At 40.6% G+C, this 14781-nt stretch overlaps 1 protein-coding gene across 4 annotated transcripts in view; it reads left to right on the top strand.

Annotated features, from left to right (window-relative positions):
• Positions 1-3056: 3056 nt before the first annotated feature.
• Positions 3057-14781, top strand: part of pikfyve (phosphoinositide kinase, FYVE finger containing) — a 32523-nt gene continuing 20798 nt past the window's right edge. For 2 of the 4 annotated variants that reach the window (XM_053627699.1, XM_053627702.1), the window contains exons 1-6: positions 3058-3571; positions 8288-8478; positions 9102-9140; positions 9355-9513; positions 12800-12909; positions 14266-14437. In XM_053627699.1, coding sequence (XP_053483674.1) covers positions 3528-3571; positions 8288-8478; positions 9102-9140; positions 9355-9513; positions 12800-12909; positions 14266-14437 — 715 coding nt within the window. In that variant the 5' untranslated portion in view covers positions 3058-3527. Of the gene's footprint in view, positions 3572-8287; positions 8479-9101; positions 9141-9354; positions 9514-12799; positions 12910-14265; positions 14438-14781 lie in introns of all 4 variants that reach the window. The other 2 variants (XM_053627698.1, XM_053627701.1) reach the window with 2 other exon arrangements.

Genomic DNA, 14781 nt, shown 5'->3' with positions numbered 1-14781 from the left:
TGAGTGCACCAATGTTACATGGCACCCCCTAGGCTTAGCTGAATATTAGGGAGGTTGAGTGGTATACCTCTAGACTGCAACCATACCAAGTCCATGAGATGTTACTTTAAGCGCTAATCATAAAGGAAATCCGTCACGTATTTTCCACGTGACTTGAACAAGACAGACGGTGAGACGGTGGCTGGAAGACGAGCATTCGGTTTACTGTAGAAGGGTGTGAATACTTTACTTGAATGAACCAGTCCCGTTCAGTCTGGTGTTCAAAAGTACGTATCATACAGCTGTCATGAATGAAATTATTCTATTATTAGAACCCAAATAAAATCAGCTGTTTCTGTAAGATTTTTTTTGTTTTTTTTTTTGACCTCTTCTTGGTTTCATCTGACTGCTGAAGCTACAGTCTGGAAAGAGCGAACAAAGCCTGTACAGGATCTCGTTGGGGAAAGGAATCGATCAGGAGGAAGGTGTAAAAGAATTTCCAAACCGTTAGATGGACCATGGAAGCGTGAATCAATTTGCTACAATCGTTTTAAAAAGAGCATAAAGATGTTAACGTCTAATCTACGGTATATCTGTCCGTAATTGACTTTGTTCGTTCACTGCTATAATGCTAAAACTCTTTATAGATTTGCAACACTCCATGTTACAGAGTTACCGAGCTCCTAACATCCACTTACGACCCTCACATACTGTGCAGCTAAAGAAATGTACTGCCTGTAGTCTTTTGGACAATTTACACATTATAGATTGTAATTTGTTATATGATATTATAGGTAACGTTCTGGAAATAATCATGTGAAATCTGAGGGTTGGTTCGATAGCTAGTCTTACAGTAACAAGCTGTAAATTGAAACACAGTTATGTGATCCAACCTGTAGCATTTTAAGCTTAGTTTACTACGCGTGATTTCCATATTACGGAATGTAACTGTTCATTGGTACAAAATAAATATATGACAAGATATATTACATAAAATCATCAAAGTACGAGAAAACACTAACGTCATAGACTACAATATTGTGCCTCAGATGACAGAACCTGCTCAGACGTACTGAAATCAGAGAGTATGGTTTAAATAATGACCACCAGGGGGCAGTGTGAAAGTGAACAGAGTTTGTGTCTATGGCATTTGTAAAGATAAAACAATTTGGAAGTTATGCTTGTCGAATGATGGTTGTGGGATGAATGTTCACTCAGCAGGTTTTCAAGCTGTGGATTTTTGCACCAGTTTCACCGACACATGAAGAGTGGTCTCGGAAGATCTAGGTGAAACTAACCCCAGGCATTTCGAGTCTGGTGGTTTTGCGGTCGGTCCGCTACAGTAATTGAGCAAATCTACTACATGTAAAGCAAACTTGCTTTCTATTCTGGATCCTCTTTCCTTTCATGTTCCACAATTTGTTACATTTCTTACACTTTATACCACACGTTTATTTTAAAGCTGTAACATAATGATAGTTACTACTACTGTAACCCTGAAATTCTCTGAAAAGGTCTGTGAACTAGAGTTTACTGTAGTTCTCTGAAACGTCAAGAGATCTGGTTATGGCGCCTGGTGGCTTTCAAACACCAGATGATGAAACAAAACATCAATAACAGACGCATAAATCCAAGATCTATAGAAGGATACATTTAATAATTTACGGTCCGCTCTGAAAGCACTGAAACGGCACGGCCGATTCTAATGTTTTCGCTATACGTTGAAGACATTTGGGTCTAAGGTCAAACGATGGATATGAGAATGCCAATGTAGTTAGACAACGGATCAGAATTTCAGCTTTCATTTCCTCATGTTTACATCAAGATGTGTTAAACAACGTGGCACCTTTTGTTTGAACCCTTTTGTTTGAATCAAAAATCTTAGAGGTGTGCGTCATACCTGACACCTAGACGAACACTTTACAGCTAGTTGTAAGCCATTCCCTTCAAATTCTATTGAGCTTTAAATAATGGCATATTTTGTGTATGAGCCCATACAGTAATAAAATACATGACAATGTTTACATATGATTTAATAGTTTATTTTGTTAAATATCATAAATCTAAGAGGTGTGCATTATAGCTGACACCTAGATGAACACTTTACAGTTGGTTATATCAGGGGTTCCCAGACTATTCCAGGGCAAGGCCCCCCAAATGGCATTAACATTTGACCGAGGCCCCCCTTTTGCAAGATGTCTTTAAAACACATTAAAAATATAGAATTCTGAATATATATATATATATATATATATATATATATATATATATATATATATATATCCCCTTTTTTATTATTAATAATTACATCTTACCTCTTTACATTACATTACATTAGGAATTGATTGTGTGTGTGTGTGTGTGTGTGTGTGTGTGGGTGTGTGCGTCTGAAAAAAAATCATGTATTTGTATATTTTTCACACCAAATTGTCGAGGCCCCCCGGGCGCCCCCTGGCGGCTCCCACTTTGAAAACCACTGGGTTATATGACTGTAAGTCATTCCCTTCAGATGCTATTGAAGTTAGAAACGTGTAAAACAATGACGTATGTGACTTCAGTCCCTTAATTTCCACTTATCCGCGAATATCGAACCCCCAACTTCAAACCAACTTTATTCCAGTCAAGAGCATCATATTATTATTATATTATCAACAAAGGAAAAATCCTAAGCACTCTAGCTTGATCACCAAGCTCACTTAAAATAAATTTATATATATATATATATATATATATATATATATATCTAAACACACACACACACACACACACACACACACACGTATGCTTTGTATACATCCCAATCTGCTCGAATAGATGAGTAATGTCTCGAATTGTCTCGTGATGAAAACAATGCTCGAGTACTGTGTGATCGATTGCTTCTGTCTACCCAGATGAGACTCCCTTTTCTATCTGGCTAGCGGCTTAACACAACTCATCATGTGAAATGGATTAAAATGTCGAGCAAGCACGTGTGTTTTATCTTAGTCCGGATGTTATAGTTATTCTGTAGAAAAACAACAACAACAACAACAACAACACAGGTACGTGGAGGTTGTTTCCTTACAGCCGGCTAGTGATGTGATTTGAGCTGGAAGGCGGTTAGCAGGTCATTTAGAGTGATGTGTTGCTGGTGTTAGTGATTAAAACCATCTGGTGGTTAAAGTCTTTAATGGAAACGCAGTTTGGATTGTATTCATCATAGCTAGCTAGATAACCGGGCTGAAAACAACAGAAGCTGGAAATGATCTGAGCATGTTTAGTTTAGAATCCATGCGTTCATGATGTTGAGAGTTTATCATCAATGTTCGTGTCAGAGTGATAGATAGATAGATAGATAGATAGATAGATAGATGGATAGATAGATATCGTGTAGAGATTTATAACGGCTTCTGCATGACTGCTGATGTGAGTAGGATGTGTTCTGGAGTCCTGTATCACATGACCTGATGAGCTGTGTGAAAGCACTGCTGTAGTTTGTGGACCCGGGGTTCCAGGATGCTGATGGTTCAGACTTACTCTCGTGGTTTTCTTTTAAATGATCAATCACTATGACCTGTTCACTGCGACCTGACTCAGTGGCTTTTAATAAGCGGTAAGAGTTCACTTCGGTTTTCATTTCACATGCTGTGCAGTCTGTGTGCGTTTTAGCCATTTTGTTTTGGCAGTAGGGAAACCGGAAGTGAGCTGTTATGTGATTGGTGGTTTGACGTCCCAAAAAAACATCAACAAAAAAAAACTTTCAAACTACTTGTTAGCTCGGTAGTGACATTAGGTAGATATAAGCCAATTTTAAAGTACATATTTGTAAGCTGTCAGTCACGTATGTGCGTTTTAATTATGCACACCGGAAGTGTGCAGACCGGAAGCTGAAAGTCGTGGTACAAACCGGTTGCAGTCCGTGAAGAAATTTCTGTCCACAATTATTTTTTATTTATTTATTTACTTACTTACTTACTGTGTTTGTGTCCAGATTCTTCTTCAAATTCAGGGTTGTTATTGTTGTTTGTTTGTTTTTTTCCGTGTAATTTGGAGTTAGTTAAGAAAACGTTCAGATGTTTCCACGGAAATGCAGTGTTTTCACATTGTGTCTGTGCTGTGGATCTAAAGAGTTTCTCCTCTTTTAAAATCCTGGAAGAATCTTTAATCCTGTCTGTCTCAAAGTGGAAACCGATTCATCAACTCCTATCAATATTATTTATCAATAATAATATCAATATTATTTGCCCTATTATTATTATTATTATTATTATTATTATTATTATTATTATTAGCTAGTATACGTATAGTACCTGTGCACAGAACAGGACAATATAACTACACAGAAAAGGGCAATATAAATGCACAAGACATTATAAATGCACAGGACGAGACATTATAAATGCACAAGACATTATAAATGCACAGGACGAGACAAAATAAATGCACAGGACGAGACATTATAAATGCACAAGACATTATAAATGCACAAGACATTATAAATGCACAGGATAAGACAATATAAATGCACAAGACATTATAAATGCACAAGACATTATAAATGCACAGGACGAGACATTATAAATGCACAAGACATTATAAATGCACAAGACATTATAAATGCACAAGACATTATAAATGCACAGGACGAGACATTATAAATGCACAGGACGAGACAAAATAAATGCACAGGACGAGACATTATAAATGCACAAGACATTATAAATGCACAAGACATTATAAATGCACAAGACATTATAAATGCACAAGACATTATAAATGCACAGGACGAGACATTATAAATGCACAGGACAAGACATTATAAATGCACAAGACATTATAAATGCACAAGACATTATAAATGCACAAGACATTATAAATGCACAGGACGAGACATTATAAATGCACAGGACGAGACAAAATAAATGCACAGGACGAGACATTATAAATGCACAAGACATTATAAATGCACAAGACATTATAAATGCACAAGACATTATAAATGCACAGGACGAGACATTATAAATGCACAGGACGAGACATTATAAATGCACAGGACAAGACATTATAAATGCACAGGACGAGACATTATAAATGCACAGGACATTATAAATGCACAGGACGAGACAATATAAATGCACAAGACATTATAAATGCACAGGACAAGACAATATAAATGCACAGGACAAGACAATATAAATGCACAGGACGAGACATTATAAATGCACAGGACAAGACAATATAAATGCACAAGACAATATAAATGCACAGGACGAGACATTATAAATGCACAGGACGAGACATTATAAATGCACAGGACGAGACATTATAAATGCACAGGACGAGACAATATAAATGCACAAGACAATATAAATGCACAGGACGAGACAATATAAATGCACAGGACGAGACATTATAAATGCACAGGACAAGACATTATAAATGCACAGGACGAGACATTATAAATGCACAGGACATTATAAATGCACAGGACGAGACAATATAAATGCACAGGACGAGACATTATAAATGCACAGGACAAGACATTATAAATGCACAGGACGAGACATTATAAATGCACAGGACATTATAAATGCACAGGACGAGACAATATAAATGCACAAGACATTATAAATGCACAGGACAAGACAATATAAATGCACAGGAAGAGACATTATAAATGCACAGGACAAGACAATATAAATGCACAGGACGAGACATTATAAATGCACAGGACATTATAAATGCACAGGATAAGACAATATAAATGCACAAGACATTATAAATGCACAGGATAAGACAATATAAATGCACAAGACATTATAAATGCACAGGACAAGACAATATAAATGCACAAGACATTATAAATGCACAGGATAAGACAATATAAATGCACAAGACATTATAAATGCACAGGATAAGACAATATAAATGCACAGGACAATATAAATGCACAGGACAAGACATTATAAATGCACAGGACAAGACATTATAAATGCACAAGACATTATAAATGCACAGGACGAGACATTATAAATGCACAGGACAAGACATTATAAATGCACAGGACGAGACATTATAAATGCACAGGACATTATAAATGCACAGGACGAGACAATATAAATGCACAAGACATTATAAATGCACAGGACAAGACAATATAAATGCACAGGACAAGACAATATAAATGCACAGGACGAGACATTATAAATGCACAGGACAAGACAATATAAATGCACAAGACAATATAAATGCACAGGACGAGACATTATAAATGCACAGGACGAGACATTATAAATGCACAGGACGAGACATTATAAATGCACAGGACGAGACAATATAAATGCACAAGACAATATAAATGCACAGGACGAGACAATATAAATGCACAGGACGAGACATTATAAATGCACAGGACAAGACATTATAAATGCACAGGACGAGACATTATAAATGCACAGGACATTATAAATGCACAGGACGAGACAATATAAATGCACAGGACGAGACATTATAAATGCACAGGACAAGACATTATAAATGCACAGGACGAGACATTATAAATGCACAGGACATTATAAATGCACAGGACGAGACAATATAAATGCACAAGACATTATAAATGCACAGGACAAGACAATATAAATGCACAGGACGAGACATTATAAATGCACAGGACAAGACAATATAAATGCACAGGACGAGACATTATAAATGCACAGGACATTATAAATGCACAGGATAAGACAATATAAATGCACAAGACATTATAAATGCACAGGATAAGACAATATAAATGCACAGGACAATATAAATGCACAGGACAAGACATTATAAATGCACAGGACAAGACATTATAAATGCACAAGACATTATAAATGCACAGGACGAGACATTATAAATGCACAGGACGAGACATTATAAATGCACAGGACGAGACATTATAAATGCACAGGACGAGACATTATAAATGCACAGGACGAGACATTATAAATGCACAGGACGAGACATTATAAATGCACAGGACATTATAAATGCACAGGACGAGACAATATAAATGCACAGGACGAGACATTATAAATGCACAGGACATTATAAATGCACAGGACGAGACATTATAAATGCACAGGACATTATAATTACACGGAACGATATAATTAATGCACAGGACAGAACAATATAACTACACAGGACGTGGGCTGTAAACTATTGTGTATTTAGCAGCATAAGTATAGCAGAAATATTGGCAGCAGAAAGGTCCATATAAAAGTGATTGCAGCTTTGTAAAGTGCGGTGTGCAGTGGCTCATGTTTAACAACAGGCCACTGCTTTGAATTCTATGAACTATGAGAAGCTGTAACGTGCTCTTACGAATTTACCTAAGCTGCTTAATATTACAGGCTGACAATTATTTTTTAGAAATCGCAAGAACCTCTGTGAGATTATTTTTTATCATTTTTTTAATTTATTTTTTGTTACACAGTTAAGTTACACCCATAACTCTACTATATTTTCCTCCTTTTTTGTAGCATTGGATGAATGATATACAGAGCACATCACTTGGGGAGGCTCATGTCTAGGGGCTGTTCTGTACACAGGCTTCAGTGGAAGATGAATCCTTGGTCTAGGAAAGTTGTTCTCATTTCGCATGAATCGTCTCACACAGAGACCGCAGGTGCACTAGGTGTAGTTTTACTCTTTCTGTTAGAGTTTTCTATACAGTAACATGCACATGCGTTGTCAATAAAGTGCAAGAACAAATTAAACAACAACAAAAAAAGTGTCCTATAAAATTATTCTTTTTTTAAGCGCTTATCCCACACCGACTAGTTCTAAGGTGGACCGGTTTACTGAGCTGGTTTATTCAGAGTTGACGTGTAGTACTTGCTGACGTTCTCAGCTTGACGTTGAGGTTAGTTTTTTCTTCGTAAAGATCTGGTCCGGACACGTTTGTGGTTTTGTTCCTTTCCAGTTAAATGAGATCAGCTGGCAAGATAACGGTAAAACAGTCGTGACCGGGTAAGGAAGTACAGTACGTGGAAAAATCGCACGTTCCGGGTCAAGGGTTTGTGCATGAGGTACAAGTTAAGCATTCACACCTGTAACTAAATAACGAGGCCAGTGAACGGAACGGAAATAAGTGGGAACGAGTCTTCGTGAGACAAGAAAGTAAACACCAGACACTCTTCCTTTTTTTTTTTTCCCTTCTAAGAAACTGTGGTCCACTGTGAAACGCTAAAAAACAAAAAAAAGCCTGACACGTACTTCACCACGTGAAGTGGTTTACTACCCGGCAGAAGTTTACGGTCTGTTATGTTGTCATGTCTTACAGGGGCAGTGATATGGCTGCTGACGACAAGTCCACGTCGTCCTCGTCCACTCTGGACTGGAACTCCGAGCCGCCCCTGTCTCCCACCAGCCCCTCTCACCTGACTCACTTCAAACCCCTCACCCCGGACCAGGACGAGCCCCCGCTGCGTTCAGCCTACAGCTCCTTAGTCAGCCTCTTCCGCTTCAACAGAGGTGACTGATAGTGTTTTCACAAAGCTTCCTGGGAACTTTTGCCCTCTCTAATAACTGGATCAGACAGTTTCCCATACTAAACTCTGCTCTTTAAGGGACCGTACCGTATCCAGAGTTAATAATTATGCTTACGTATGTCCGTGCGCGCTAAACATGAAGCGTGACGGTGTAGATTTTGCGTCGTTATGCCTCTTCACAAGCATAGACAAGATCTGGGACTTTTTAAACACTTGGATAATGACCGTGACGTTTCCAAGAGTTTGGAGTCATGTGATGGATGTGGAGCGGTGCCACGGAGTAGGAATTTAATACGCAGAGTCATGCGGTTCTCCAGCCGCGCTTTAACCCGCTTTCTTCCTGTTTGTGAGTCGTATTAGAACAGAGCTGGAAAAGGGCCTGTCTGGTCAACAACAGTTGTTGAATACGAATTTAAAGACGTGACGTGTAAGCTAGCTCGCCGGGTAGAGTCAAGTTAGTAAATTACGGTATTTTATATAATCATGTGGACATTTGCTGATCATTTTAGAAAGAGGGGGAAGAAGGGGAAAAAAAACTTAAACCAGGAGGAAATGTAATTACACGGTGATTTTTAATATCTAATTTCTGCCTTTTATTCTTTTTAGAAAAGTCAGGTGCAAACATTGCACCAGCAAAAAAGCTTGGTAAGTCTGGCCCTTGTTATACAAAAAAAAAATAAAATAAGCACAGAAAGGAATTGTTTAAAAATAAATAAATCACAATTCAGGGAAGAAACTCAGCAGCCTGGCAGCGGTTGTGGGTGCGATTCCACTTATACCAGAACCATCCCATCATACTGCTGTGTTTCTGTCGCTGGGGCTGAAGTTCAATCTTCTTGCTTTCCTACTGTGCACGCAGAGGAAGGTCGGCCTCCTTCGGCGGCTGAGAAACCCGAGTCTGCTGCACCGTCACCGCAGGGGGATCGCCGGAGCTGGGCCGGTTCCTCACTGTCCACACATGGCTCTGGGACACACCGGAAACATTCCGACCTGGTCAGGAGGACCTCTACTGCCTCAGGTAAAACACATGCTTCTGCGTATTGCTAATCCGCTTTGAGCTAGTCACAATGGTGCAGTTGTCATCATTCAGTCACATGACTGACTTGACCTGCAATATTTATATTCTTATTTTAGTATTCGGTGGCAGTGTTACCCCGACCGTCTGATCAGTAACCCAGAGTCTTAGACGAGATAATAGCTGAATTTATAAAAAAAAATGACTCTGTTCAAAAGTTTACACACCCTCGATTATTAATCCCGTGTGTCGTTACCTGGATGATCCACGACATGATGTGTTTATGTTTCGTGAGAGTTCTTCACGAGTCCCTTGTTTGTCCTGCCCACTGTTCGTCAGTAAAATCCTCCAGGTCCTGCACATTCTTTACTTTTCCAGCATCTTCTGCATATTTGAGCCCTTTCCAACAGCAGCGATATGAAGTCGAGATCCGTCTTTTCACACCGAGGACGACTGAGGGACTCGTACACGACTATTACAAAAGGCGCGAACGCTCACTGATGCTCGAGAAGGCAACACGATACATTAAGAGCCGGGGGGGGTGTAAACTTTTGAACAGGATGATCCTAAATGACCTTATTTCTCCGATCTTATCTCGGGACGTATCACATAACACGGCTCTCCTCTCATAACGGTATTCAGGATAACAATACAGTACGTCTCTGGAATTTCGGCTTTCCGATGCGTGCGTGTGTGCTGTAGACAGGCGTCCTCCACCGATACGGTTACGGTGTTGACTCTTGCGCCAGCTGTTTACCGCTCTGTCATGATAACACTTTGTTCATTCACTGACTAGAACACATACTAAGAGCGTAATTTAACATCATGAATATATCCTTCGACGTGAACGTTATTTAATACCGACATGAGGTACACTGCCTTTTTTTTTTTAACCTGTAGGTGGCGGTCAAGTGCAGTTTGAGCGACTTTAATCGTTATGTTTAAAATGTCTGGTACGAAGCAAAATGTGAATATTGATATGCTGGATATATATACGGTAGGGTCCAAAAGTCTGATCGAGAGACAGAAAACTCGATCAAACGCTTCGCAAATATTTGACATGAACGTCAGAGTTTCTCAGTATTCGTTCTCGGCGCGTCCCCCTTTTTCGCTTTAACGGCAGCGTGCACTCGAGCCGGCACGGACTCCACGAGTTTACGCGAGCCCGCATTGATCCGTTTTAGATCGGATCCACCTGAACACGTGGTCCACTATAAGAAAATCGGACCTTTTGTACAAAGCAGTCAACGCGATTCGATATCACACATTCGCACGCGTTACGTTGAACGCCTAGAAACCGTGCAGAATCCTGAGTATTAAATATTCAACATATTGAAGCTTTACTTTCTTTGCTTCGGTGTAAGTCATTTTTTTTTAAAACCATAGGATTATTTCCAGTTTAACGTGGACGGAGAAGAAAATCCCGTATTTTCAGGACGGTCTCGGACTTTTGGACCCCAGTGTACAGTATATACAGGCTTTTTCACTCAAGTCTTGTATTTGGTCATTTTGTTGTACAGAAAATACAGTACTATTTCTGTTCACGGTTGGCGCTAGATGCTTTCTAGTAAGCATGCAGGTAACACTGAGGTGTTCTTCATTGGGCCTCTGGTCAGGACCAGGGCCTTGGAAATCCTGCCAGGTATTTTAGTTTATTTCAAGTAAAGTTTAAATATAAAGCTTTGTTCATCTTCTCTTCTGTTCACAGTGGATTGGGAAGGTGAGGGTCCTCTGTACTTTTGTGTGTGTGTGTGTGTGTGTGTGCGTGTGATCTGTGTGTGTGCTGGGGCTCTGAAATGGTTTGATGCTTGAATTCAACCAACGTTTGTTTATTAATACTGTCGAGTGTGTGTGTGTGGTTTGGAACTTTAACCTTTCTTATATCAGGGGTGTTCAACTAAAATTTGTAATGGACCAGTTACATAAAATTCTATCCGGATATACAACTATCCTGACCGAATGGCGACGGAGATCAGTTTAAGTTTATGAATAAGATTACGTGTAGTGTTTATGCGTAGTTCGGTGTCTGCACTTCACATGACTACGTCAGACTAGCCCTACGAGACGGCTGCTTTAGATTCGAAGCGAACAGAATAACTACGTACGTCTCTGTCTGTTCCTCTTTAAAGCGCACCTATTATGGTCCTGAAACGTGCCTAATTTTGTTTTGAAGCTCTCATGTGATAGATTTACGTGCATCCGAGCTCTAAAAACACTTTAACGTGCTCATAATTACCCCCAGTATTCCATTCGTTCTAAACTCCTCCTTTCAGAGAGCATACCCTGCTCTGATCGGTCAGACGTCACAGTCTGTCGTGATTGGTCTACCGCTTAAAAAGGAAACGCCCATTACCGTAACGAGTTTCAGCTCCGCCTGTCAGCGAGCAGTCGATGAAGAACAGAGGCGGGGTTTTTTGTTGCAAACCTACGTAGGTTAGTAGAGGAAGTAAAGTGTGGAATCACTAACGACTCGACTCAGCTGTTCAGAATCGATTCCTTCTTTTGGGAGTCGATAACTCCGTTTGTCCCGCGCTTTGATTTTTGAAACTTTGCGTTGTGACTTTTTACATTCACAAACAGATGCATATATATAACACACTACATGAAAGGGAATATTTGAAAAACCATAATAGGTGCACTTTAAACATTTTGTTTTCTTTTGGCGATTCGTCGCTTCGGTCGTTCGCCAGTGTGCTGATCGGCCCAGAGAGTCTCTGAATGTTTTCTATGAACACGCTCTTCTTTCAGGCCTGATGTCTCGGGCTAGTCTCGGGTCTGTCGATCTACCGCGAGTTAAATCGTCGACGTGATCGGATAAACCGCAACAGCGCTCTGAAATCCTTTTTCTGGGTCCGCATCCGGGCCGCGATCCGTCGGTTGAAGACCCCTGTTCTGAAGCATGTCGCACTTTAACTACCTAGGAGTTTATTTTTCTTTCAATGACCATTTAGTTATCGTTGGCTGAAGGCATTCTGAGACGCGCAACAGCTGCACTATAACATCACATTCCCTTTTGTTTTTGTTTTGTTTTAACCTGATTCGCGTTTCCTGTGTTCACAGAACTACTCACGGTCTCGTAACAGTTCACTATAGCTGCCATTGTTTTTTTGTTTTTCTTTCCTACTTTAGGGCTCACATCAGATCATGAGTTGGTATGTGACCATTTTTTTGGACGAGGTGAATGAGACGGATTGAGTTGATCATAAGCATGAGCGGTGTGAATATTCTCTCGTTGTGCACGTCACGCACGTTTGTGTACGTTTTGTTTATTTATTTAATTTCTGTCCAGAGGGACGACGAAAGTCGGAGACTCCACTTGCGAGCCATGACCCTCGGACGGCAGTCCAACTCCGTACTGCTCTGAAGAGACTGAAGGAGATCATGGAGGGAAAGAGCCAGGTAAGGATTTGGGTGGGGGAGGGGCGGGGTTTTTAGAATTTTGTACAAGTAAGCACTTCTTTTCTGTCTTTGTTTTATTTTTCAGTGGAAATGTAGCCTAATGAAACGGGAAGACTTGCGTGCGTGGTAACGTTCACAAGATTGAAATCTGATGTTAAATATGATTCGGATCGGCGAACGCGTAGAAAGTAATTGACAAAATAATGAACTGGGCACTTTATTAGGAACACTACAGTGACGCCGGGCAGGGCCTCCGTTTGCTCTCAGGACAGCCTCGATTCTTCATCGCATGCATTCCACAAGACGTTGGAAACGTTCCTTTGAGAACCTGCTCCATGTTGACATGACTGCAGTCCTACAAATTTTTCAGGTGCACTTCTCTCATGTCCTCTCACGAATGTCCCGTTCTACCACATCCCAAAGGATTCAGATCCGGTGACTGGGAAGATCACTGAACTCATTGTCATGTTCGTGAGACCAGTTTGAGACGAGTTTTGCTTTGGGACATGGTGCATTATTACGCGGGAATGATCATAGCCATTAGAAGATGGTAAACTGTGGTGATGAAGGGATGCACATGTTCAGGAACAATACTCAGATAGGGCGTGGCATTCAAGCCATGATTGAAATGTTTGAAGAAAGCATTCCCCACACCATTACACCACCTCCACCAGCCTGGACTGTTGACACAAGGCAGGTTGAGTCCATGGATTCATGCTGTTGCTGCCAAATTCTGACCCTGACATCTGTGTGTCTCAGCAGAACTCGAGATCCATCAGACCAGGCTACGTTCTTATTGTCTTTGACTGTCCAGTTTTGGTGAACCTGTGCTCACTGCAGCCTCAGCTTTCTGTTCTTGTCTGACAGAAGAGGAACCCGACGTGGTCTTCTACTGTTGTAGCCCATCCGCCTCAAGTTTTGACGTGTTGTGCATTCGGAGATGCTTTTCTGCTCACCACAATTATACAGAGTTTATCTGAGTCACTGTAGCCTTTCTGTCAGCTCGGACCAGGCTCGCCATTCTCCATCGATCTCTCTCATCAGCAAGGTGTTTCCGTCTGCAGAACTGCCCTCACTGGATGTTTTTTTTCTGTATTGCACTATTCTGAGTGAAAATCCCAGGGGATCAGCAGTTATAGAAATACTCACACCAGCCCGTCTGGCTCTGACGAGCATACCATCACCGAGATGATGCTTTTCCCCATTCTGATGGTCGATGTGAACGTTACCCCAAAGCTACACTGCTGCCGTACGATTGGCTGATTAGATCGTTGCAAGAATGAGTAGATGTACAGGTGTGTGTGTGTGTGTGTGTCTAAACCCACTTTTTAATTCTGTGTGACTTGCTGCTGACAGGACAGCGATCTGAAGCAGTACTGGATGCCGGACAGCCAGTGTAAAGAGTGCTACGACTGCAACGAGAAGTTCACTACATTCCGCCGGCGCCACCACTGCCGCCTGTGCGGGCAGATCTTCTGCAGCCGCTGCTGCAACCAGGAGATCCCCGGCAAATTCATGGGCTACACGGGTAAGTTATTCGGAACCCGAAGCTCACAGCTCAGTACTGTCAGTATCTTGTGTTCACATTCACCCTCCCAGAGATGTTATTTTTGTAGATGTCGCACTATAACAGAGATGCGTGGATCTGAGGAGCTGCCATCACACCGATAGGAGTATATGTGTTCCAGCAGCCAAATGTCGTGTTATTACTTATTAGGTGGTCTCTAAGAAGTACATATCATCGTGTACGTGCCCAATAGTGTCTGTGTGATGAACTTCGACCTTATCGTGTAAGAATCGTGTGTTAGAAATGTTATTTTGAACAATCTACAAACACCTCTCTCTCTGTCTCTCTCTCTCTCTCTCTCTCTC

This window comes from Ictalurus furcatus, chromosome 6 (genome assembly GCF_023375685.1).
Source record: "Ictalurus furcatus strain D&B chromosome 6, Billie_1.0, whole genome shotgun sequence".
Classification (NCBI taxonomy): domain Eukaryota; kingdom Metazoa; phylum Chordata; class Actinopteri; order Siluriformes; family Ictaluridae; genus Ictalurus; species Ictalurus furcatus.
Note: the sequence above shows the minus strand (reverse complement) of the source record. Positions and strands in the feature narration are given on the sequence as shown.